Source organism: Hypanus sabinus, chromosome 2, assembly GCF_030144855.1.
Source record: "Hypanus sabinus isolate sHypSab1 chromosome 2, sHypSab1.hap1, whole genome shotgun sequence".
In the NCBI taxonomy this organism is placed as follows: domain Eukaryota; kingdom Metazoa; phylum Chordata; class Chondrichthyes; order Myliobatiformes; family Dasyatidae; genus Hypanus; species Hypanus sabinus.
Genome location: NC_082707.1, coordinates 154,062,473 through 154,088,930, shown reverse-complemented (window position 1 = coordinate 154,088,930; position 26,458 = coordinate 154,062,473). Strand labels below are relative to the sequence as shown.

The 26,458-nt window shown below is 41.9% G+C and overlaps 1 protein-coding gene across 4 annotated transcripts in view; it reads right to left on the bottom strand.

Moving 5' to 3' along the window:
* ccdc175 (coiled-coil domain containing 175) overlaps nt 1-14,355 on the bottom strand; it is a 58,462-nt gene extending 44,107 nt beyond the window's left edge. For 3 of the 4 annotated variants that reach the window (XM_059957009.1, XM_059957000.1, XM_059957017.1), the window contains exons 1-4: nt 14,257-14,355; nt 11,872-11,957; nt 8,567-8,678; nt 1,864-1,999 (exon numbers count right to left, since the gene is read on the bottom strand). In XM_059957009.1, the coding sequence (XP_059812992.1) occupies nt 1,864-1,999; nt 8,567-8,678; nt 11,872-11,957; nt 14,257-14,317 (395 nt within the window). In that variant the 5' untranslated portion in view covers nt 14,318-14,355. The remainder of the gene's footprint in view (nt 1-1,863; nt 2,000-8,566; nt 8,679-11,871; nt 11,958-14,256) is intronic. The other variant, XM_059957026.1, reaches the window with a different exon arrangement.
* Between the last annotated feature and the right edge of the window lie 12,103 nt (nt 14,356-26,458).

The window sequence follows — 26,458 nt, the reverse complement described above, 5'->3', positions numbered from 1 at the left end:
GAAAAGGAAATATAAAAAAGGAGCATACAAATTATAATTGGAAATTCAACATATTTATACATATAAATTTTTGAATGACTTAGAAATTAATCACCAGGTTAACTCTACAGATCTCACTATTCTAGTACATTTCCTAGTTTGCTTCCCATCTTCAATAAATTTGACTTGTGTAAAGTCCTCAATCTCACATCCTCAATTTTAAAGTCTCCTCAATGTTACTCCTAATCCTTTCTAAATCTAATTACTGTACCTTCAACCATATCTCCGTACTCATTCAATTTTGGTAATTTGTGCACTCCTGACACTAAATCTTCCACCATTGATAGCTGGAATTTCAGTTGATTAAGGTCTGTGCTCTGCAATTACCTTTCTCAAACAATTCACTTTTCTTGTCAGCCCTTTTCATTTTAAACATTCTGTAAAATATACCTATTTTACTACCACCTTCACAAATAATCTTGATGATTTTAGCCATCTTAAAAGGCTCAATATAAATTGCTGCTGACTTTGGTAAAATGTATTTTCATTACATTTAAAAATATATTTCCATCATTCAAGGAACTGCCAACTTACAAGGAAATACCAGATGATGCTATAGTAAAGTGAGATAATTATTTTTATAACAATACTTAAATTTTATAACACCATTACATTAACTGCATCACGTTTATTTATAAGACCATAAGATATAGGAGCAGAAGTAGGCCATTTGAACCATTAAGTCTGCTCCGCCTTTCAATCATGGCTGATCCAATTCTTCCAGTCATCCCTACTCCCATGCCTTCCACCCCCCCCCCCCCCCCATACCCTTTGATGCCCCGGCTAATCAGGAACCTAATTATCTCTGCCTTAAATACACCCATTGACATGGCCTCCACAGCTGCTCATGGCAACAAATTCCACAGATTTACCACCCTCTGGTTAAAGTAACTTCTCTGCATCTCTGTTCTAAATGGATGTCCTTCAATCCTGAAGTAGTGCCCTCTTGTCCTAGACTCCCCTATCCTGGAAAATAACTTTGCCGTATCTAATCTGTTCAGGCCTTTTAACATTTAGAATGTTTCTATGAGATCCCCCCTCATTCTCCTGAACTCCAGGGAATACAGTCCAAGAGCTGCCAGATGTTCCTCATACGGTAACCCTTTCACTCCTGGAATCATTCTTGTGGATCTTCTCTGAACCCTCTCCAATATCAGGATATCCTTTCTAAAATAAGGAGCCTAAAATTGCACACAATACTCCAAGTGTCATCTCACAAGTGCCTTATAGAGCCTCAACATCACATCTTTGCTCTTATATTCTACACCTCTAGAAATGAATGCCAACATTGCATTCACTTTCTTCACCACCAACTCAACCTGGAGGTTAACCTTCAGGGTATCCTGCACAAGGACTCCCAAGTCCCATTGCATCTCTGCATTTTGAATTCTCTCTTCATCTAAATAATAGTCTGCCTGTTTATTTCTTTCACCAAAGTGCATGACCCTACACTATCCAACATTGTATTTCATTTGCCACTTCTTTGCCCATTCCGCAAAGCTATCTGCAGGCTCTCTGTTTTCTCAACACTACCCGCTCCTCTGCCTATCTTTGTATCAAAAGAAAGATTTAGCCACAAATCCATTAATCCCATAGTTCATACTTCATTTCCATTTATTTATGGATGGAAATTAAATTAATCTCTCACCCTTTCACTCTAACTCAAGAATTTGAGGTAAATGCAATAATTATAGGAAAAAAGTTTGTATGCAATTATTGAAGAAAGAGTTCAAAATTTCCCTGGAAGATTTGGTGCTGCAGGAAATGTTGTGCAATGCTGTATGACATATAATATTAAAGGATGTGCTGTCAAAATATGCTTACCACAGAGAAGCATTTTCTTGCTCCAGCCTACAGTATTCCTTTTCAAGTGCTTCAATTTGTTGAGTCATCATCTCGATTTTGGCCTTCATTTCATTCAAGTGTGTTACTTTTGACTCTCGGGCAGAAGCAACAGCAGCTTAAAATAAAAAAGCAAAAAGAACAGAATACTAAATATAAATTTGGGAATTTTGCCAAATATTGAATATAGATTATTGGAAAATACATCCTAAAGCTCTGATACCGTCTCCCATCACAAAAATGTGCTAGATTGTAGGTTATTTGTTGTTACCAACTTCAACAAGATCTGTATGGAGGAGTGTGGGCCTTTGAGAGCATACTGGATATATCCAAGCCAAAAGCCATGATGAAGCAGAAGATTTGTAGTCTACTGAGGATTAGACCTGTGGCATTCAAGACCATGTTTCAGAACTATAGAAGTAGTCCATGTACGACCTACAGAAGCTCTTTTAAGGGCAAAGAAAACAATTCCAAATGAGGTTAGAGACTGAATCGGATGCATGTCATCTCTGGCAGGATTTGCAGGCCACTACTTCCTTCCAATGCATGAATGGCTGTGATGTTTTATTCCCAAATGAGCTCAACAACTTTTATGCATGCTTTGAAATGGAAAATAAAACTACACCTGTGTGAATCCCTGCAGGATTTGGTGACCCTGTGATTTCTGTCTCGGAGGTAGATGGCAAAACATCTTTCCAACAAGCGAACCCTTGCTAGGTATCAGGCCCTGATGGTACAGGTGGCCCCCGTTTTTTGAACTTTCGCTTTACGACAACTCGCTGTTACATTAGTATCTGTTTTGGCTAAACAAAGAGGATTTTCGCTTTTACGAAAAAAAGACGCCCGCTTTATACGTATGTTTATCCCGAGAAAGACTACCATTACCATGAAGCCTTGTCTGAGTGGTAGTGTGTGCATATGTGTACGTGTGTACGCATGTACATATGTATGCGTGTACATGCACATGCGTGTATGTGCCGATTTTTCTCTCCAAATTGATTTTGGCTCACTGTCTTCCCGATTTTGATAAGTGTAACTACACCATACTTACAATATTTCTACTTTATATAGGCTGTATATTTATCATATCATTCCTGCTTTTACTATATGTTAGTGTTATTTTAGGTTTTATGTGTTATTTGGTATGATGTGGTAGGTTATTTTTTGGGTCTGGGAATGCTCAAAAAATTTTCCCATATAAATTAATGGTAATTGCTTCTTCACTTTATGACATTTCGGCTTACAAAAGGTTTCATAGGAACGCTCTACCTTCGGTTAGCGGGGGAAACCTGTATAGCTGGTAGGGCTCTGAAAACATGGACCAACCAACTGGTGAGTGTTCAAAAACATCTTCAATCTTTCACTGCTGTATTCAGAAGATCCTTGCTTTAAAAGGGTACCAATCATACTGGTGCCCAAGAACAGCAGAGTGAGCTGCCTCATTGACTATCACCCAGTGGCCTCACCTCTATCATGATAAAGTGCTTTGAGATGTTTGTCATGGCTAGAATTACCTCCTGCCTACCGCCACAATCAGTATATAGTGGATGGAATCTACCTGGCTCTCTACTTAGCCTTGGATCACCTGGACAAAAGTAGTAACTGTCAGCTGTTGTTTAATGACTATAGCTCAATGTTCAACAGAATCATACCCTCAGTTCTAATCAAACTCCAAAACATGGGCCTCTGTATCTCCATCTTCAACTGGATCCTTGACTTCCTCACTGGGAGATCACAGTCTATGCGAATCGGAGATAATATCTCTTCCTCACTTACAATCAACCCTGGCGTAGCTCAAGGATGTGTACTTAGCCTATGCTCTAATCTTGTTACACTCACGATGTGTGACTAGGCACAGCTCAAACGCCTTCTATTAACTTGCTGGTGACTCAACTATTGGTAAAATTTCAGATGGTGACAAAGAGGTGTACAGGATTATCAGCTGGTTGAGTGGTGCTGCATCAACAACTTTGCACTTAACATCAGTAAGAACAAGGAACTGATTGCGGAGTTCATGAAAGGGAAGCTGATTAGCCCTCATCGAAGAATCAGAAGTGGAAAGGATGAGCAATTTCAAGTTCCTGGGTGTCAAAAGCTCAGAAGGTCTACCCAGGGACCAACATTCTGATGCTATTACAAAGAAAGCACAATAACAACTATATTTCATTCAAAGTTTGAGAAGAATCAGTACATCACCAAAGACACTTGCAAATTCGTACAGATGTACCATGGAGAGCATTCTAACTGGTTGTATCACCATCTGGTATGGAGGGGCCACTGCACAAGATTAGAATAAGCTGCAGAAATTTGTAAACTTAGCCAGCTCCATTTTGGGCATCAGTCTCCCTCGCATTAAGGACACCTTCCAAAGGCATTATCCAGTATTATAGACTCCCATCACATAGGACTTGCCCTCTTCTCATTGCTACCATGAAGGAGGATGTATAGGAGCTTGAAGGCACACACTCAATGCATTTCTGGAAAAGCTTTTTCCCCTCTGTCATCAGAGTTCTGAATGGACAATGAATCCATGACAACTACCTGAGTATTTTCCCTCTCTTTTCGCACTACTTATTTAATTACATACAGTATACATAAACGCCCTCTCCTCTTGTTGTAATTTAGTTTTTTTCATTATGCTTTGCAGTGTACTGCTGCTGCAAAGCAACAAATTTCATGACATATGCCAGTGAATTGACAACGATAAACTAGACCTAGGAAAGGCAGATGATCAGGGCGGAGGTGAAGGGTATACACCTTTGCTTAAAGAATGGTGAATTGTTACAATTTCCCGCCCCCACACACCTATCCCTCCAGGTAGCTCTGAATGCTCTGCCAATCAGCATACTGAACACTAAATAGAAAATGTGGGCACATGGAGCAAAAATTGGAATAGAAGAGTGCTGATTATTGACTTCAGAAAGAAGAAGCCAGAGGTCCAATAGCCAGTCCTCATTAGGGGAAAGAAGATGGTAGGTTCAGTGCATTAAATTCCTTGGACTTAACATATCAGAGGATCTGTCCTGGGAACAGCATGTAAATGTCATCACAAAGAAGGCATAGCAGTGTCTCTACTTACTTAGAATTTGCATAGATTTGGCACATCATCAAAAATCTTTGAAAAATGTCTTTAGAAGCACAGTGGAGAGCAACCCAATTGGTTGCACCACATAGACCACATAGTTGATTTTTGGGGTTCATTGAACTGGTTTTAGGAGAGTTGGGGTTCACTTCAGGCTTCACGGACAGAGATGGGGACAGGTTAGAGGTCAGGCACTTGCTCTGTAGTTGGCCAGTGATCAGCATGAATGGATGCTAGGGTGCAAATGCTGTGATTGAAGACCCCAGCAAGCACAAGGGATAGTGATTTCCCCACGTCAGCAAGCCACTCAAAATTGGCAGGTCCCGATTCAGAGATCTGTGGGGCCAGGAGACACTAGGGCCAGTGACCCCATTTCCCTCCCAGGTCGGTGAATTGGGAACTCAAAGCCCAGAGTTCGTGGTCTTGTCAATGGTAAGTTCTGGGGTCGATTCCAATGATTGAAGCTATGAAGTCAAAGATACAAGTCTGAGCAAGTCCAGAGATCTAGGCTCTATGTCTGAGTCTCTGCATCTATGTCCACTAGGGAAGTCAGGGAACTCAAGTCTGATAATCTATGAATCCACACTGGAGGCTGGAGGACCAGAGGTGGCCTGGTCTACAGTTAGGATTGTCTGTGTTTGTGAGTGGGTAGGAGGGAGGAAAAGGGACTTTTCTTTTACTATTGTTGTGTTGTTTTTGCTTGGATTGTTCTGCTGAACATTGTGGGCATACTATGTTGATGCCAGAATGTGTGCCGACATATGCAGGCAGCCCTCGGTACATCCTTGGGTGGTGTTGGTTGTTAACGCAAACACAAAAACATGAGAAGTAAGAGTAGGCCATCTGGATTGGCTAATCTGGCCTACCTGCCTTTCCCCATAACCTTTAATTCCCCTACTATGCAAAAACCTATCCAACCTTGTTTTAATATATTTACTGAGGTAGCCTCCACTGCTTCATTGGGCAGAGAATTCCACAGATTCACCACCCTCTGGGAAAAGCAGTTGGTCCTCATCTCTGTCTGATGGATCCATTTCTTTCCAGATCCCTTGCTATTTATTCTTTAATGATAACTTCAAGCATTTTCCCAACTACAGATGTTAAACTAACTGGTCTATAGTTACCTGCCTTTTGGCTACATTCTTTTTTGAACAGTGGTGTGACATTAGCAGTCTTCTAATCCGTTGGGACCTGCCCAGAGTCCAGAGAATTTTGGTAAATTATCACCAAAGCCTATTCTATAACTTCAGCCAGTACCCTGGAATGCATTCCATCAGGACCAGGGGACTTGTCTATCTTCAGGCCCACAAGATTGCTTAGCACTACCTCTTTAGTGATAGCTATTCTACTGAGGTCCTCAACTCTCATCACATCCATAACATCTCTCTTTGACATGTTAGACGTGCCCTCCACCATGAAAAGAGACACAAAATAGTCATTCAAAGCCTCTGCCTTTTCCTCATTCCCCTTTCTCATCCTTAAAGGGACTTACATTCACTTTAGCCACCATTTTCTGATTTATAGAACTATAAAAACTTTTGCTATCTATTTTATATTTTATGCTAGTTTATTTTCAGAATCTAGCTTTCTTTTCATTATTACTCACCTAGTGGTACTTTGTTGCTTTTAGGTTTTCCCAATCTTCCATCTTCCCACTACTCTTGGCGACTTTGTATGCACGAGTTTTTAGTTTGATGCCTTCTTTTATTTCCTTAGTTATCCATGGCTAGCTCTCCCCACCCTTACTGTCCTTGCTTTTAACTGGAATATACTTCTGTTGAGCACTGTGAAAAATCTCTTTGAAAGTCTACCACTGTTCCTCAACTGTCCCACCATATAGCCTGTGTTCCCAGTCTACACTAGCAAAATCCTCCCTTATCCCATTGTAGTCTCCATTGTTTAGGCACAATACACTGGTTTTAGATCGAATAATTGCACCTTCCATTTTTGAGAAACTCAATCATACTGTGATCACTCTTTCTAAGAGGATTCCTAACTACAAGATCACTAATTTAACCTGTCTCATTGCATAGGTCCAGATCTAAAATAGCGTATTCTCTGATAGGTTCAGTAACGTGCTTTTCAAGAAAGCCATCACGGATGCATTCTATGAAGTCCTCTTCAAGACTGTCTCAATTAGCTTGATTCACCCAATCTATGTGCAAGTTAAAGTCCCCCATGATAACTCCCTTTCTATTCTTACATGCCTCAGATATTTCTCTGTTTATTATCTGTGCCACTGTATTGTTATTATTTGGTGGAATTTTGAAGAATGTGGTTGGGGGGGGGGGGGGCATGATCTTATTGAAAACTATTGAATGTTGAAAGGCCTAGATAGTGGATGTGGAGAGGATGTTTTCTATAGAGGGGCAATCTTGCGCCAGAAGGCACAGCTTCAAAGTAGAAGGAGGTCCATTTACAATGGAGAGGAGAAGGAATTTCTTTAACCAGAGGGTGATGAATCTGTGGAATTTGTTGCCATAGGCAGCTGTGGAGTCCAGGTCATTGGATTTATTTTAGATGGAGGTTGATAAGTTCTTGATTTGTCAGGGTGTAAAAGGTTACAGGAAAAAGGAATAGGAATGGTGTTGAGAGGGAAATGGATCAGTCATGATGAAATAATGGAGCAGACTCAATAGGCCGAAGGGCCTAATTCTGCTCCTATATCTTATGGACTTAAGACCTTTCATTGATTCTATTGTATTTCTTGTATTTACTGTGCTTGCCTACAAGAAAAGGGATCTCAGGGTGGTATATGATGGCATACAGTATATGTACTTTGATAATAAATTTACTTTGAACTTTGAAGTAGCAGGGGTGTGTGGGGCTCGCGGAGTGTTTCCTGATTTTAACACTCCAACTTTACTCTTTTCTCAAGAGCTCTGTCTTCATTTTAGTAAACTAATCATTAACCAATACTTAGTATAAACTTACTCGCATAACTGCCTCAATTACACCTTCCCAAACCATTTCCTACTGGAACTTTATTCCATTCTTCCAACTTATTTGGCTCTTCCACAAAACTCCTGACAATATTACCATCCAACAAGTACTTCTGATGAGTCTTGAGTCTCCTTGATGATTGTTCTCCACCATGGAAGACAAGAAAAGCTGTTTATTTCCTCTGCAGTTAACTTTCACCTCTTCCCCTTCTTTGAATCATGATTGCTTGGTCTCTATTTCCCTTTCTTCAGCTATGCATCTGACAGATCATCTTCCAGCATCTGAATTATCAGGACCAAACATATTATCCTCACAACACCAGTTCCTTCAGAATTCAGAAGGGATGGTTCTCTTCAGAATATCCTAAACTACCACCACATCTACCAAAACAAGTGCAGAGGCTGTATCCTCCCCTTTGTCAAAGAAGCAAACTCTCCTACTAGCAAAGTATGTACATCTTGCAATTTAGTTATGTTTTTGCCAATCACAATAAGCTCTCCTCTATCTCTAGCAGAGTAGATATAAATTGCATAAGAATATATATTTGGGTTGAGTTCAATAATTTCCATTCATTTTACCTATTTTTTTTTTCCAGGCATCTAAAGATTATGCTGTTGAAATTAGTCATGCAAGAAAAGAAGTTGCATTGTATTTTCTCACCTGCTATTTGCTGTTTTAGTTTATTGGGAAGCATAGAAAGTGTGTACCGGAGTTTACTGGCTTCAATAGTTTCCACTTCAAGTATTTCATGGATGGTCTTCCTGGCTTTTTCCTGGACAGTACAACAACTTTTATTTATAAACCATATTGCCTAAGGTTCTCCGCAGATACATTATCAAAACAAGGGTTAACATTAAAATATAGTTGGAGACTGCCTTAATTTCTTCAAAAAAGGTAGTTTTAACAAGTAATTTAAAGAAGGACAGAGGAGTAGAAGAATAGAAAAGTGTAGGGAGTAAATTCAAGAGCTCAGGGTAATGGCAGCTGAAGGTACAACCACCAACAGTAGAGCTAATATACTCAGGGATGAGCAAGAGGTCAAAATTGGAGGAGTGCAGAAATTTCAGAAGTTTACTCAGCAGGTGGAGAAAAATAAAACTAACTAAATGGCAGGATTTTTAAATTTTGTAAACTCAAGGCATTGCATAATTTCGACACGGTGTAGGTCACCAAGCGCAGGACGGATGAACATGACCTAGTGTAACACAGCAACACACACAAAATGCTGGAGGAACTCAGAAGATCAGGCACCATCTACAGAGGGAAATGAACAGTTGACGTTTTGGTCTAAACTGAATTACATGTGTCTCCAGTGGTGTAACATAGGCTATAGACACTATATTACACATATCTGTCAACTAATGGTAAGGACTTTTACACTTTAGAATACATATTGCATATGACATTTCAGGAGTGGAAGTCAGACCCATTTCACAGGTCTTGAAATGAAACATGCAACTCCAAAATGAACTAGAGTTAACAGAGGACCCATACCCTAATATATAAAGAACATATCAGCTACATAGTCCCTATAGTCCCTTGCAATCATGCTGAAGATCTCAAAAGGGAACCAGGGTTTACTACATTACTAACACCCTTCTGTTAATATGTGTAAAGTCATCATTCTCTTTACTAGATTAGTTGGAATTGCAACAATAAATTTTACAATTTCAATAATTAGTTTTGAACATCACCATGTCAGAAACGTTGACCAATTTCTATATATTACTTATTTGAGATGCACATGATGCTGACAAGGTCATCATTTATTGGCCATTCCCAAATATCCTTGAGAAAGCACTAGTGACTCTTCATCAGAATAGAAAGGCCATTCATCTGAAATGTTGCATATGTGAAATGCTGGAGGAACTCACCAAGTCAGGCAGCATCTATGGGTTGGTGGGGGGTGGGGAAGATAAACAGTCAATGTTTTGAGCTGAGGCCCTTCATATGCAATCCTTCAGCATCTTGTGTGTTGTTCAAGATTTACAGTATCTGCAGAATCTCGTGTTTATGATATAGAAATGTAGAATAGTACAGCACAGTGCCAACCCTTAAACCCTGCCTCCCATATAACCCCCCACCTTAAATTCCTCCATATACCTGTCCAGTAGTCTCTTAATTTTCACTAGTGTATCTGCCTCCACCACTGACTCAGGCAGTGCATTCCATGCACCAACCACTCTGAGTAAAAAAAAACCTTCCTCTAAAACCCCCTTTGAACTTCCCACCCCTTGCCTTAAAGCCATGTCCTCTTGTATTGAGCAGTGGTGCCCTGGGGAAGATGTGCTGGCTGTCCACTCTATCTATTCCTCTTAATATCTTGTATACCTCTATCATGTCTCCTCTCATCCTCCTTCTCTCCAAAGAGTAAAGCTCTAGCTCCCTTAATCTCTGAACATAATGCATACTCTGCCAGGCAGCAGCTATACCCTTTCTAATGCTTCCACATCCTTCCTACAGTGAGGTGACCAGTCCTGAACACAGTACTCCAAGTGTGGCCTAACCAGAGTTTTATAGAGCTGCATCATTACCTCGCGACTCTTAAACTCTATCCCTCAACTTAAGAAAGCTTATGGGGTGTTAGCTTTCATAACTACCCCATCCATGTACCTGTTAGGCAACTTTCAGGGATCTATGGACATGTACTCCCAGATGCCTCTGCTCCTCCACACTCCCAAGTATCCTGCCGTTTACTTTGTACTCTGCCTTGGAGTTTGTCCTCTCACCATAAATTCATGCCCTCTAGTGTGAGACATTTTAACCATGGGGAAAAGATACTGGCTGTCTACTCTTTCCAGGCCTCTAACAATCTTACTCAACCTCTATCAGATCTCCCCTCAGCCTCCACTATGCCAGAAAAAGCAACAAAATTTTTTCAAACCTCATATAGCATATGCCTTCTAATCCAGGCAGCATCCTGGTAAACCTCTTTGTACTTTCTCCAAAGTCTCCACATCATTTCTACTTTAGGACAAACAGAACTAATGCAATACTCCAGATTTTCCTAACTAGAGTTTTATAATATTGCAACATAGGGGATGTAATGTTACTTGACTTTCAATCTTAATTCCTTTATTCTTGAGTGGCCCTCCTAACTCTCTTCTTATTCTCTTACTCCTGAAATACATTTAGAATGTTTTGGGATTCTCTTTAATCCTACTTGTCAAGTTCTTTTCGTTGAACTGTGACGCACATGGCAATGAACTAATCTGAATCTGAGAAGTATATTATGTGTTGCTAATAGCAGGGCTGTAGGATATGCCCATCCGACTAAGCTATGCCAATGGAGAGGAAAATTTCAAATTAAACATGAGGGATTGTTCCTCAAGCTTGCATTTGATTGTAGCAGATAAGTCAGAATGGAAGCAGCATGGAAAATTAAAGTGGCCGGCAACACTCCTTCAGACAGGTACTCCACAAAGTGATCATTCAACCTACACTGGCTTCTCCAATGTAGAGGAGACCACCTTATGAACAGCAAATGCATACATTAGCTTGGAAGAAGTGTAAGTGAATGACCACTTCATTAACTATGGAGTCTGTTGGGGTGGAAGGCAAGGGCTAGGAGAGGAATGAAAGTAGAGATGCAGAAAATGGATCAGACATGGTTAAGGTCTCTGCCCACTTTAGAAGAGGGGAAGCCATTTTACAAGAGGAAGGCATTTCAGAGATACACATGCCTAGTCTCATCACAGGAACAAATGTTGCTAACCAGAAAATACTCATTCTCCACATTTCTCTCAGATGACCAAATACTTTATAAAGAAATAGACTGTCACATAACATTCTGCTGCATAAGTTATTAATCCTATTATCCTATTTTAAGACCATACATTTTTCTATTTGTACCAGCAAATCTGTAATTGATCACTCAAATACAACTTGCAAAAGACAAGCTCCAGTATGGGACCTGTTGAAATATTAATTATCACTATGCTATACAAGGTCCACTTAGTGCTCACCAGCTCATGAACTCCTTCTACAATTTTTCCGAAATGTTGAACAGTACCATGTTCAGAACAAATTCCTTTGACTTTCAGTTGTTTCTCTGGAAAGAAAATACAATATTAAAGCATCATAACATTATCGATATTTCATTTAAATAAAATGGTTAATAAGTGAGTTTTGCATAAAACAAATTTTAAACTTTAGCTCAGAGTATTGAATAAAACTATTCATTCTCCCTGTATTTTACTATTGACATGATGCTAAAAACATATACTGTATCTTAATGGGTCCATGCATACAAGGTGAACTATAATGGTGTAATTTGTGGAATCATCTGAATCGCATTTTTCCTGGTGTTACAGACAAGCTTAATACCTAAATTAACCTTAGTAAAATGGATAATTTGGTCAATGTGCAGGATTGTACTGTGGACGTATTGGCCAAGCATCATTTTCCAACATTTCAAAAACAGCTTTGTTTCGAAAGAATCTAAATATCTGAAGAAATCTTCTGACCTTCGATGTATTTCTTCTAGTTTTAGAATTCTGTTGTGGAAATATAACTAACAGAAGTCAAATGAAATGAAAATATATAATAAATATCATGAAAGTAAGGACAGTCTTAAAACCATATATTCCTATATACAATTATATACTCCCATGTAAAAAATCTACAATATACAATTTTTCAAGACACACCATTGAAAGGAGGGTTAATAAAAATAGGGATCTTCTGTGAGGTCTACATACATGTGGCAAGTGTGGTTTAGAAGATGGGAAGCAGAGAGACAGGTTCTTTTTCAGAGACGTGAAGAAAGAGGATGAGAAGGATGAGAGAAAAGGGCAGCAAGTGGGAGAAAAAAAAATGAAATCTAATGTGTTGGGGGGGTAGAGGTGGGTGATCAGAAGGTAAGGGAAAGGGGTGGCTGAGCAAACTATGGACTGGGAAGATGGAGGAATTGGGAAACAGATGTGGGGGAAGTCAGGGCAGAGAAGAGGGAGGGGAAATCTGGTAGAAGATTAGTAGATGGAGATGGAAAAGCAAAGCAGAGGTCAGGCTGAAGAGTGGAGGGATGCAGAAAGAGAGTGCAGTGGGTAATGGAGGAGGCAGGGATGAAAGATGAAACAAAGGATATTAAAAGAAGAATTGGAGGGAATTAGGAGCTGGCAAAGGGGTTGGTAGGTTTGCATATGGAAGAATGAAGAGGTATTGAGGAGGAAAGGTGAACTGAAAGTTACAATGTGGAGGCAAGATGGGAAAATAAAGAAAGGAGGAGGGAAAAAGAAGCGGGTTAGGGGGCTTGATGTCTTGTTATGTATTAGGATAATATAGGTGAGTGTAATCTATTTGGTATGGTGTGTTGGAATGGGCAAATGGGGAAGATCAGAAAAATCACAGGATGTGGACAGTCAGAAAAAGGGCTGTTCAAGAACCAGTTGAGGTTGGAATGTAATAGTTATGGGGGTGGGGATCTTTTTGAGTTTGAGAAGTAGACAGACTGGGCAAAGACAGGTTGGTAGGTACATGAAGAATTGACGAGAGGTGAAAAGAGAGGCTGAACAGAGTTCCATCTGTAAGGAAGGGAAAGGTAGGTGGCTGTGGGGAAGAGTGAGCAATTGAGGAAATAAGGAATGAGTTGAAAGGGAAGGGGAAAAGTTGACACTGGTCAGGGTAGAGTGGGCATTTGGAAGTGAAAGTGGGCAGATATGGATGACAGAGTAGCACAGCTAGCAGAAAGGATGCCTCCCAACTTGACTGACTTTGGTTTATTCTTGACCTCCAGTGGAGTTTTCATGTTCTCCCTGTGGCTGAGTGGGGGAACCCCTGCATGTATTCTGGTTTCCTCCCACATTACCAAGACATGCAGGCTGTTTTTTCAAATTGGCCAACACCCCATATTGTGTTGGTGAGCTAGTAAAATCTAGTGAGAGCTGATTATAGTGGGTGGTGTGGGCTAATAATAGAGAAGGCAGGCCTTGGCCTGGGGAGAGGGGAGTAAATTGGAGCAATGGGGTGCAGGTAAGTGGGCAGTTTGGTGGGGGAGAAGGACTAGTTGTGGAGTGAAGGGGTCAGGAAAGGGCATAGAGTAACAGAGAGAAGTGTGAAGTGCTGAGGAGTGATGGAGAGCTTGCTAGTGGGATGGGTGTAATGGGAGCATGCCGGCGGGGCGGCTGTGGTCTGATTGCAGCGGGAGCGTGGGGATTGGGGCGGAGAACGAGGGTGGGACGGCGGAAGAAGTGTGAGGTTGGGTCGATGGTGAAGCGGGGAGCGGCGTCGGGGATAGGAGGGGAGGGGGATATGTTTAGGGACTGAGGATGGGGGTGTGAATGAACGAGAAATCCCTCCACTCGTCAGTTTCTTGCAGCGCGACCCGGCAACAATCTCCTCCCCTCCCTTACCCAGCTCCTGCAGCCGCTTTAGTGCGAGTTTCACGGTGCACGGTTGCACACCCGGCTCCATGGCGGCCCGCTCCGTCCACACGCCGGGTAAACACGGCGTCTCCCTGACAACGAAGGACGCCCAAGGCCACTTCCGGCAGAGGCTACCCGCGGGAAACCAGACCCCAGCCCTGACTTTGCTGCCGCAGTTTATTCCCGCACCTACCTTCACAGAATTTTGGGATAATAAATCTTTTGTACACTACTCTTCACAACTACTTGAACTTAATTTTTGAGTAGCGATTAATGCTGCAAAATGCTGTAAATACAGAATTAAGTTGGGCTAAGGCGAAAGAGGGAAATTAAAAAGACCTGGACGGTCTCTGAAAATATATATTTCTTAAAAATGTTTGAGGCATCGCTTGTTGAAGATATCGATGCTGGCAATGTGCCCATGAAGGAGCTGGCTGAGTTTGGAACCCTCGGCAGCATTTTCCCATCACTCCATACCAGACAGCGATGCTCTCCACGATACATCTATGGAAATTGACCACAGTGCTCTATTGAGGCTGTGAAAAGCTGCGTAACAGAAGATACGATTCTCTATCATCTGTTCCCAGGTTTATGAGTTAAGACTGAACACTACAGATTAGTGCATTGCTAGGTACAGTGTTATATTCAGGAAAACACAGAGGTTTAGTGCTGAGGTTGGAAAGGTTGTATGAGAAGAGGAACTGTTACACAATGTGGTTCTGGTATTACTATAAAATATCCCCGATCTTAATGTTCATATGTGATGTAATCAAATATGTAATTTTTGTACTGTGATTGGTGATGTATGCTTAATGAACTAATTGCAAATTTTATGAATAAAGTGTACGATTGGGGGAAAGGTGGAGGAACGTACACTTAATATTAAGGGGAAAAAAGCTCGTATAGAAAGAAAGAAACGCATTGAGGGAGTGATGATCATCTCTAATTATCAGCACACAAATGCAATGTTGCATATTTCAAATTTCAGTTCCCTGGCAAAGCAGGAACAATGGCAGTTGCATGTCAAGATTGATTAACATTAAAGACTTTCAACAATAAATGCCTGCAGCATGTGAGGTGATTGAAATGCTAGGTGTCACAGTTATGAAATTAATATAGGTTGATGTTCTATTATCTCAATCACTTTTAATTACCTTCCCTCATATGCAACCACGTGTGCATGCTGTAAAAAATACCTATCCATTTAAATTTACAGTACATCTTTTAATATTCCCTTGGAGTGCTTCTAAACCAAAAATATTTGCTCAATGACCACTGGCTGAGGGAGAAGTAATAGCAAGGTTAATGAGTAAGAGATTCAGATTTCTCCAGAAAGCATTTCAGAGAACTTGCAAATTGTTTGATAAATTACCCCCTAGAGTTTAAGGTATTAATGACCCTGATATGTTTCCATAACAGCAGAATTAGGCCATTCAGCCCATCAAATCTGCTCTACCATTCCATCATGGCTGATTTATTATCCCTCTCAACCCCATTCTCCTGCCTTCTCCCTGTAACCTTTGACACCTTGAATAATCAAGAACTTATCTGTTGTGACTGTGAATGATGCTACTGGAGAGACACTGAAGCTGGTGACTCTAAAGTCTTTATTCTTGACAACAAGCAGGCATCATTCTGGAGAGACTCTCAGTAGAGGATCAAACTCCAAAGGTTCATCACATTTTTTATAGCCTTAATGTCAAAGGTAACAATAGCTGATACAATGCAATTTCATTAGTTACAATGACGTTTTTTCATTCCATATTTTGGGTTGACAATGCTTCTTTTGAATTACATATCTACAGTGATGGGTGCCTCTGATACAAATTAATTCATAGCCCAAAAGCTTCTTGAGGTTGAAATTCCAGACACCCAAATGTAATGTTGTTGGGTTTGTCTCTGAGTACACAAATATCATAAGTACACAAAAACAATTGATTGCCTATACCTGTGACTGTGGTGCATTCAATACTTCAGTAACATTTGAGGAGTTCTGTTGAAAGTTAAGTGGAGCCCACGGGCAATGCACGTGCTCCCAGTAGACAAGAAGAAGGGGTCTGTCAGGATCTGTGGTAATTTTAAGATCACCATAGAACTGGTACTGAAAGTAGATCAATACCCTTTGCCCAGGATAGAGGATATTTTTGCAAACCTTTCTGGAGGGAAATGTTTCAGCAAAGCGTACTTAGCTTGATGCCTACCCACAGGTGGAGACCAAAGTGTTTCTCACCAAAACACTCACAAACGGCTTTAACGCTATAATTGGCTTATTTTTGCAGTAGCATCTGCATCTGCACTCTGGTAGAAAGCTACAGGCCAGGTGCTGCAAGGCAGCCCAGGCACTTGGTATTACCTGGAAGTCATCACTGTTACCGGTGAGGATGTCAAGGAACATCTCCAAAATCTCAAGACAGTGTTAAAAAGATTAGAAGGTTATGGCTTCAGAGCACAATGCCACAAGTGTGAATTCTTTAAACCAAGCATTATTTAGTGGTCACACTGTTGATATACAAGGATTTCAAAAGGGTGCTGAGAAAATTTAAGCAGTGGTGAATGCCCAAGGCCAAAAGACTTGTCACAGATGTGATCCTTTTTAGGACTTGTCAATTACTATAAAAGGTTCCTGCCCAATCTGACCACTGTGCTCAACCTCCTGATCTCATTAGCACAGATCATGAAGAAATGGCGATGGACAAAGTGGTGCGAGGTGCTTTTCCAAAAGCCAAAGGAAATACTGATGTCAGACCCCGTACTCACACATTATGATCCACATTGTCCAGTGAAGCTCGCCTGTGACGTCTCACCTGATGGTATAGGTGTAGTCACATCACACGTTTTAAAGGATGAAAGAAAACAACCTTGCACCCTGTTCCCCTACAGCTGCAGAGAAAAATTATGCACAGTTTGATAGAGAGGCCTTGAGTTTGGTTTGGGATGTGAAACATTTCACCCAGTACTTGTGCGGGAGGGAGTTTATTTACTGTTGGTGTCCATTTCTGCAGGAGCGAGTTCCACTAACAGCAGTGCACGAATGCAGAGATTAGCTCTGTTTCTTGGCGGACACAATTACAAGACTGAATTCAAGGGGATTACTAATCTTGGAAATGCTGATGGATTGTCCCGTTTACCCTCGATAAAAGATATACCTGAACGTTTTACTGAAAGAGGACATGCATCCTCTTGACCTATTCTCCCTAATTCAAATCAAAAGTCTCCTTATTACGGCAGAGATGATTCAAACGGAAACCAGAAAAGACCCCACACTCTCCAGCTCTACGTAGCTAAGCAAACTGGTTGGAATACCAGCAGAAATTTCAGTTCCCTACTTTTACTTGCGTCAGGATGAATTTGCTCTCGACAGGAGTTGCCTCATTCCACCGAGATGTAACACTGAGTGTCATAGGAAGTCATTCCTACCTGTGGCCATCAAACTTTACAACTCCTCCCTCGGAGTGTCAGACACCCTCAGCCAATAGGCTGGTCCTGGACTTATTTCCACTTGGCATGATTAACTCATCATTATTTAATTATTTATGGTTTTATATTGCTATATTTCTTCACTATTCTTGGTTGGTGTGGCTGTATAAAAACCCAATTTCCCCTTGGGATCGATAAAGTATGTCTGTCATCTGTGTCTGGGGATTAAGAGTTGTTGTACCATCCAAGCTGAGATCTAAAGTGTTGGAGGAGCTATATGTCAATCATTGAGGTGTGGTCAAAACGAAAGAATTGGCTTGAAGCTTTGTCTGGTGGCCTGTGACGAAGTAGCAACACACACAAAATGCTGGAGGAACTCGGCAGGCCAGGCAGCATCTATAGAAAAAAACACAGTTGACGTTTCAGGCCGAGACCCTTTGACTGGGATACAGTAGATCAGCTTGCCACGCACTATTTGGATGCCAACACATCCAGAAGGTGCCAAGAGCAGCACCTCACCATCCCTGGGAATGGTCTGCATTGCCCTGGTAGAGTATTCAAGGTGGATTTTGCTGGGCCATTCATTGGCACAAATTTCTTGGTAGAAGTGGATATAGCTACTAAGTGGCCAGAATTGTTCCCAATAGCCTCCACTACAACCTTGCACAGTATTGATGTGTTCAGAAGCCTATTCTGCTGTTCCAGAAAATGGACCACAGTTTGTGGTGGGATAGTTTCAGCCATTCCTGAAAATGAATGGGAAAAAAAATGACATCTACACCAGACCACCCAGCTACAAATGGCTTTCAGCAAAGGCTTGTCCACACTGTGAGCAATGCTAGCAGAACAGATTACACTGACACTGAGTCAGTCTCCAATTGCCTCCTGCATGTCGCAATGCAGCATACTCCACAACCAACTCATCAGCTCTGCTTTTCCTTCATCGTCCCTTGCATCCTCGACCCTAATCTCAGAGGAAGTATGTAGGACAAACATCTGAGACCAATTGAAAGCTTTGAGGTTTCACTCCTGGACAACCAGTTCTGGCGAGGAACAGCACAAATGATCAAAAGCAGGTACTTGGAAAGATTATGGACAGAAGTGGACACTTCTACACAGTGGAGATAGTGTCTGATGTCATCTGGAGATGAGGCGTCAATCAGTTGAGGAGAGCAGAGTCAATGATTAGAGAGGAAAAGTATCCAGAGACGTCAGAACCATTTCCTGCCATACCAGAGTCTACTCCTATAACCATCACGGAGGAGGCCCCAGAACCTGTTTTGTTTCAGAGACACAAGTCTCACCTATCAAGCAGAGTGATCCCATTCATCAGGAAAGACTTTATCCAGCAGTAGTAAGAAATCTTCCACAGCGATTAAGTCTTTGGTCCGAATGGACGGACACACACACGCACACGCAATATAGTTAAGCAGGGAGGAGTGTGGTGTATTCAATATTTGAGTAATATTGTGAATGTATTGTTTGAAGAAGCATTCTTTGTTTACCCAATTCATTATAGGTTGCATGTAAGAAGTACCCAAATGGCATATGCCATTATGCCACCACATCATATGCAAGCACCTCTCTAAAGAAAAAGCAAGAAGACAAAAATTATCCCAGCTCCCGTGTTTTGCTTTCAGTCAGTTTCTGGAGTTTTAAAATATAACAGTGACTCAAGTCAATTAACACAATTTCATTGTTTTAATGTTTTGCTCTTAGTCTGTGGAGCAGCCTGTGCTTTTAACTTCAATTTACTGCATGCAATTTACTATAAAAAATTAAGGTCAATTGCAAACTCCCTAACTTTTCTAATAAGAGCTGAACCCTGGTTTGAATTAATGTCCACTATATTCACATAACTCCAGAGTACTCCCCAACACTATCAACCTCTGCTTTAAATATACTATATGAATTGGCCATTTGTGACAATGAATTCCACAGATTCCCCTGCTAAAGAGTGCCCTTGTCATCCCTGTTCTAAATGCAATGTCTCTATTCTGAGACTGTGGCCACTGCTCCAGGACTCCTCCTCTATGGGAAAGGTCCTCTCCACATCTACTCCATCTTACATGAGCAGCTCTGTTGCTGTATCAGTTAATTTGGGAATCTCGGATAAAGCCATGTTTGTAGCTGCTTTAGAAAACCATTAACTATCTGCAAAAATAGCTCTGCTTTAAGTGAGCATCTTGAGATACCTGAAGGAAAGGCGTTACCAAAATTGCCTTGCTTAGTTTTCCAGCTGGCAGGATACCCAACTATACTTTCAATAAGGTAGCAAGAGTAGAGCTCCCTCTTCCTCATAACAGTGGAATGCCTTCACTGTTAGTATGCAGGCCTGCCCTGCTGAGGACATGCTTTGAGAAACAGCCCGTTGTGCATCAACCTGACAACTCAGCAGCACTCACCTAAATTTATCATGTGGATTAGGACTGATCCCAGGCCTAATGATCAGGACAACAGGGACACTGGGCCAGAATTTGCAGCAACAATGGCTAACTAGTATAGCTTACAGTAACTTTGGGATTTGCATTAATACTCATGCAATGCAAAATTTATAACTGTATAACAGACTTTAGTCTAAAATGTGCATAAAGAGAGAACTTGCACTGATTACCCTGCACCTATATTTTGCAAGAATAGAAGAATCTCCAAGTTTGAGGAGGCACAAGAGGTTTAGTCCCTTCAAATTAAGTGTTAGGAAGCAGCTGTTAATGTTAAAGCTACCTTTGATTGAATGACTATTTAAAAAAATATCAAAGTCAATAATTAGCTTGTTTTCATTACATTCAAGGCACAGGCACAACCCCCGCTTTGCCCACCTCCCAATATACACTGGCTGGCAGTGCACTGCATTTCCCACATCTAGCCCTAGCCTCACTCAAAATCATATCCCAACTTCGCAAAGCCCACTTCAGCGTGTTGCCGTGCCCAGCCTGACTAGGCACGTGAAGTTAATACAATGTATTCCAAGGTGCTTCAAACTTTTGTTAAGCTCCTCAAGTCTCCCTAAATCACATATTGTAATTAAAAGATCAAAGAGTTTGATAGTTCAGATTTTTTAAAGAGGAGACCTTTCTCGCCCTCTTATCATGCAATATCTCTTATGACATGGAAAAACTTTTTAATACTCACAGCTTTTCTGCCAAGAGTCCTCTTAACATTTTACAAAGTCCCCATTGAGGTAAATTTGCACATTTTTAAAAAGTGATATTTGTAGCAACAGTGCCAGCTGCTGGTTGCAAAATCTCCTCTTTGAAGTTTGAAGCTGCAGGGAGTGTAATTAAATTGATGGACTGAATAGCTTGAGGCTCTTTTCTGCAGAAAAGGCAGAGGGTGTTCTAATAGCTTTGGCATTATGAAGGGATTTAAAAAGAAATAGTAGGAATGGGCCATCTGCTTCCCCAAGCCCACTTCAACATTCACCATTGCTGATCTAATAAAGCACCATTTTTCAGCAGAGTCACTATTCCCTTAATTCCTGAAATCAGACAACAATCAAGCCTCTACTCTCTGGTACAGTGAATATCAAAGGTTACTCTTTACTACTCATTATTCTTAATCAGTGTCTCTTGACCCTAGTTTCCTCAGTCAGGGAAAATAGCCTCAGACATCCAGCTTGTCAAGCTCTGTAAATTTATTCAGTCTTGAGATCTCCTCTCATTCTTCTAATCTCTAGAAAATACAGAATGTGGGCCTTCTATAACATGAACACACCCAGGCCCCTTTGAACATTACCAGCACCCATTTTCTCACATTTGATAAACACGATATTATCTAAATCATCTTCGCCATAATTGATAACCCCACCATTTTCCAAAATATATTCCATCTGCCATGTTCTTACCCACTCGCTGAACATGGCCATACCCTTAAGGCATCTTTACATTTTGCTCTATGTTCACAATCACACTTAGCTTAATATCACCAACAGACTTGGAGATTTCTCATTTTGTTCTCAGACAAATTGTTGATATGGATTTAGAATAGCTGGGAGCCAATCACTTTGTTTTTTGTGCTACTCCACCCAGTTACACCTTGCCAACCTGAAGAGCCACTCTTTGCTTTCTGTCTGATAACCAGTTTTCTATCCATGTCGGTATATTATGTCCATTCCACAGGCTCTAAGTTTGTTAAACATTTGCATGGGATCTTATTGAAAGCAATCTGAAGATCCATATACACCATATCCTCAAAATATTTATTCTACTGGTCACATCCTTAAAGAATTCCAACAGATTAGCTAAAGGTGATTTTCCTTTCCTATACCCATGCTGATTTGGCTCAATTCCATTTTTTTCCCCAAATGTTTTTTATTACATCTTTATAGATTCCTAACCACTGACATTCAGCTAACAGGTTTTCTCTCTCCCTTCTATTTTAAATAGTGGATTCACATTTGCTGTGTTCAAATCCAGAGAAAAATGTATGAAAAGAGTTAACTGGTTGAGAGTAGATTGTGCCATAACTAGCATTTGGCATTGTGGGTATATAAAGAACTACTATAAGAGAAAGAAAGAAACTATACAAAGTACTAGCTGGTCTTCCTAATGTTGAATGGAATTGATTTAACTATATTTCTTACATATTCACATACATGAGGAGTAAAAATCTTTTCATTATGTTGCCATCTATATGTGCAATCATAGTAATTTATAATAAGTAGAACAGTCAATGTAATATAGAGTATACTCAAGTCAGCGTGAGTTCACTAGTCTGATGGCCTGGTGGAAGAAGCCGTCCCGAAGCCTGTTGGTCCTGGCTTTTATGCTGTGGTGCTGCTTCCCGGATGACATCCCATGTGCTGAATGCCGTGAAGTGTTGTGGGCAACCTCTGTTAACATTGAATGGTTGCTCCACTTGTTCGGTCTCTCAGAGGCATTAACAGCCCTCTCTTTCCATTCCAGGCCACCAATATCTTCTCTTAATGAACTTGAGGATCCTGACAATCCCTGGGTGAGATGTCATTCTCGATGCAGGTCCCCATTGAAGAAACTGAGACCAGATGGGACTAGGAATGAACAACTGATCCTGGGCCTCGCCAACAAGTGTGTCAATCCCCGAACAAATTGGCACTATCACCTGCACTTGGGGCAAAAAGGTGGTAGGCTGCTTTTCTCGCTCAGCTTTGTTGAACTGACGGGACTAGGCATTGGGCTTCTGGTTCTGAGATCCTAATCAATAGGTCAGGATGAAACTAAAATGGCTAAAGACAAGAGGCCACCTGTCCAGCCTGGAATTCAGACTCTTGGCCTCCTCAACACAAGCCAGGTTCTTGTGGTCTGTCCGTATGATAAAAGGGTTCTCGGCCCCCTCGAGCCAGTGACGCGATTCCTCTCTATTTCCAATGTCATTATTCACCTCTGCTGGGGATAGTTGCCTGGAAAGGAACACACACAGGCGCAGATTATTGCCCAAAGCCGTCCGTTGAGACAACACAGCACCCACTCCGACGTGTTCCCTTCCCTGATGAAGGGACTGTTTGGGTTAGGTGCGACTAAAGTGGGAGCTGTCATGAGCCACTGGTGAGCTTGTGAAAGCAGCCTCTGCCTTGATAGTCCAAATAAAAGGGCCTATAATTAATGCCATCAGTGGAGCCGCTATGGAGCTAAACCTGCTGATAAACTCTCGATAAAAGTTGGGGAATCCCAGGAATCATTGGATTTGTTTCACATTAGATGGTCGTGGTCAGTCTCCGACAGCCTGTGTCTTTCTAGGGTCTATCTTGAAATTGTCATTAGTAATGATGAAGCCCAAAAAAGAAATGATGGTTGCACGAAATTCAGACTTCTCCAGCTTAAAGTAAAGTCCATGATAAAGAAGCCTCTTCAGGATATCTCTGATGTGAGTGACGTACTCTTCCAGGACTTTGGAAGATTAGGATGTCATCCAAGTAGACAAAGGCATGCTTACGGAGAGCATCCCAGAGCACATTGTTTATAAAGGCCTGAACAACTCCTACTGTCTTCACAATGCCAAAGGGCATAACCAGATATTTAGCGTCCAGTCGGTGTGTTGAATGCTGCCTTCCACTTGTCACCCTCTTTTACGCAAACTGGGTTGTACGTGCTCCGAAAGTCCAGCTTCAAGAATACTCTTGCCCCTTGGAGAATCGCGAAAGCAGTGTTCATGAGTGGAAGAGGGAAACAATTCTTGACCGTTATGCAATTCTGCCCTCTGTAATCAATGCATGAAGCAGACTCCTGAACAACTTCTGTATGAGGAAGAAGCCAGCACTGGCTGGAGAGGTGGAGGGCCGAAAGAATCCTAGGGCAAGAGCCTCCTGTATGTACTCCTCCATAGCACTTCTCCCTGGGCCTGAGAGCACATACAATCGACTCTGTGGAGGACACGTACCTGGCAATGGACGCATTGCATAGTTTTACGGATGGTGTGTTGGAAGAGTTGTAGCCTTTCCCTTATTGAATATCTCTTGCAAATCCTTGTAGATGGAAGGGAGTTCTACTGGCTTGGGTGTTGCACTTACCCCAAGCCTTCCCCCAAGGATGACTTCTGAGACTCCATTGGTAATGTGGGGGGGGGGGGATTCAGCAGACCCCAGAGTCTCCCCCATAGGTTCACAAGAGTCTTTAGTGAAAACAGAAGCCAAATCACAGTCCAATCGGCAAAAAGGCATGACAAATGGTTCTTGTGCTCCTGGGACTAGGTAACAAGGATCTCCATCTTGTCGCCTTCTCCTTGGATGGGACCCTGGCAACTAGAGCCCTTTGGCTTAGCTGCGAGAGTTCCAAACTGCTTGGGCAGCTCCTTGGTTTGCTCCTGAACTAGGGATCTCATGCCAGTGCACCCTTGGCTGGACTGGGTCGGGACTCACACTGGCCTATTGGCTGGAGCTGGCTTTTCTTCCCTTGAAGGTAGGACTGGGTCTCCTGAAGGCTCCAGGTTACCCTGAGCAGAAGTCTGTCCCCTCACTGGCTACTGGTCTCAGCAGAGTCTGGGGGTCAGTACACCAAGCCTAAAACAAAACCTCTTACAATGGCTGGACCAAGCAGTGATTCTCCTCTTCCTCTAGTCCACGGATGGGTTTTGCTGAGACAGCCAAGGGTACCCGAGGATCAGGGGTATGAGTGGAGAGTCAATAATGTAGAAACTAATGTTTTCCACATCATCCCCTGTCCTCATCTGCAAAACCACAATCTGTTGCTGAATCTGCCTGGAACCTAGTGGACAGTCTCTCAAGACTGCTGTGGGCAAGGGTTAACTGAACTCTCACAGCAGTATGTTGACCGATGGGCAAGTACTCTATCCAGAATATTACCCACTACCCCAGAGTCCACAAAAGCCTTCACCTGACTCAGGATCTTTTGCTAGGTAAACTCCACCTTCAGCACGAAATCTGAATTCGTGGGGTTTTGCATAGTGGCTGCTCCTGACATTGGACAGTTTTAGCAGGTCCCCAGGAGGCTGCAGCTTCAGACATTCGGCCCACAGGTGACCTGCTTCCCCGCTGTAAAAGTTGCAACCTTGACTCCAATGCTGGGGCCTCTCATTGGTGGAGAGTCTAGTTCAGGGGTTCAACTGGATCTTCAGCAGGTGACGGGCTGGTCATGGTCCGAGGTTGGATAGTGGAACAACGGTGTGTTGAGTTTGGTTTTGGGCTAGCCCTCCTCGACCTTGCCCACCTACGCTCTGTCAGACATTATCGAGACAGATGGGCTGGTTGGTGAGAACCTCTAAGTTCTCTGCTGGCTCTCCCAGGGCGAGAGTAACCTTCAGTTTATCTCAGAGTCTGGGGCAGTATAGTGTGTCCGAGGCCTCCCATTCCAACCACTCTCCTGGGTCAAGATCTGAAATTCAATCATGTAGCAGCCACTGACTGTCCCCTCATCCCCGTCAAACCTTTATCAGGTAGTCTGAAGCTCGGCTGGCTCTGGTGGGGTTATGAAACACCTCACTCATGGCAGCCATGAATTCCTCCAAACTTGATCAATTGCCACCCTGTGTCTCCAATGTGGATGCCCCAGGCCAGGGTTCTTTCAACCAGAAGAGAGATAGTGAAGGTCACCTTTCTACATGCCAAAGGGAACCAGGATGTCTGGTGTTCAAACAGTAATGAGTGTTTGAATGGCTGGATGAGGAAGTTGTGTCAAGAACCCAGGGCCCCCCTCAAATCTCTCTGGGATTAGAAGCAGTACTGACTGGTTCTGCCAAGTGTCTCTGGTCTCCTCCTTGCAAACGTTGACCAATGGCTACCTGGATGTCAGGTTTCTCCAGGCCCTGTTGGGAAATATCTTCACTATGGCCGGTCACAGCAAACAAGATACTCTGAAACCCCGCTGGGTCCATATTGGCTCAAGCGTACAGTGATGAGAATGGCTGGGATCCAAATCCTGCAGTATCCAAGGTCAGCATCGAGACACAACATCAAACTGGAATGCGAATCTGAGCACAAACAAACACTTGATGAGATCACAACTAGACATACAACTGAGCACCAAACCTCAGTTCAGTTCCTCCTGAAATGCTCAATTCTTGGCACCCAAAACATGATTGCCAATTAGCAGCACTGTCCTCAATCTTTAAAGGGGCCTGTAGAGTTCTCGCACAGGTGTAAAAGAACTCTGAACTAAACACCAAGGTAAACCATAGTCAATGAAGACAGGATCGCAGTAAGATTAACCATTTACTGTTCACTCTTCCACATTAACGTATGGTGAAAACTGTTGATAAAACAATACAAAATGTATACAGTATTTGTTTCCTTCTTGATATCACATTTAAAGTAAACTACAATAACTATATTACATTAAAGTGC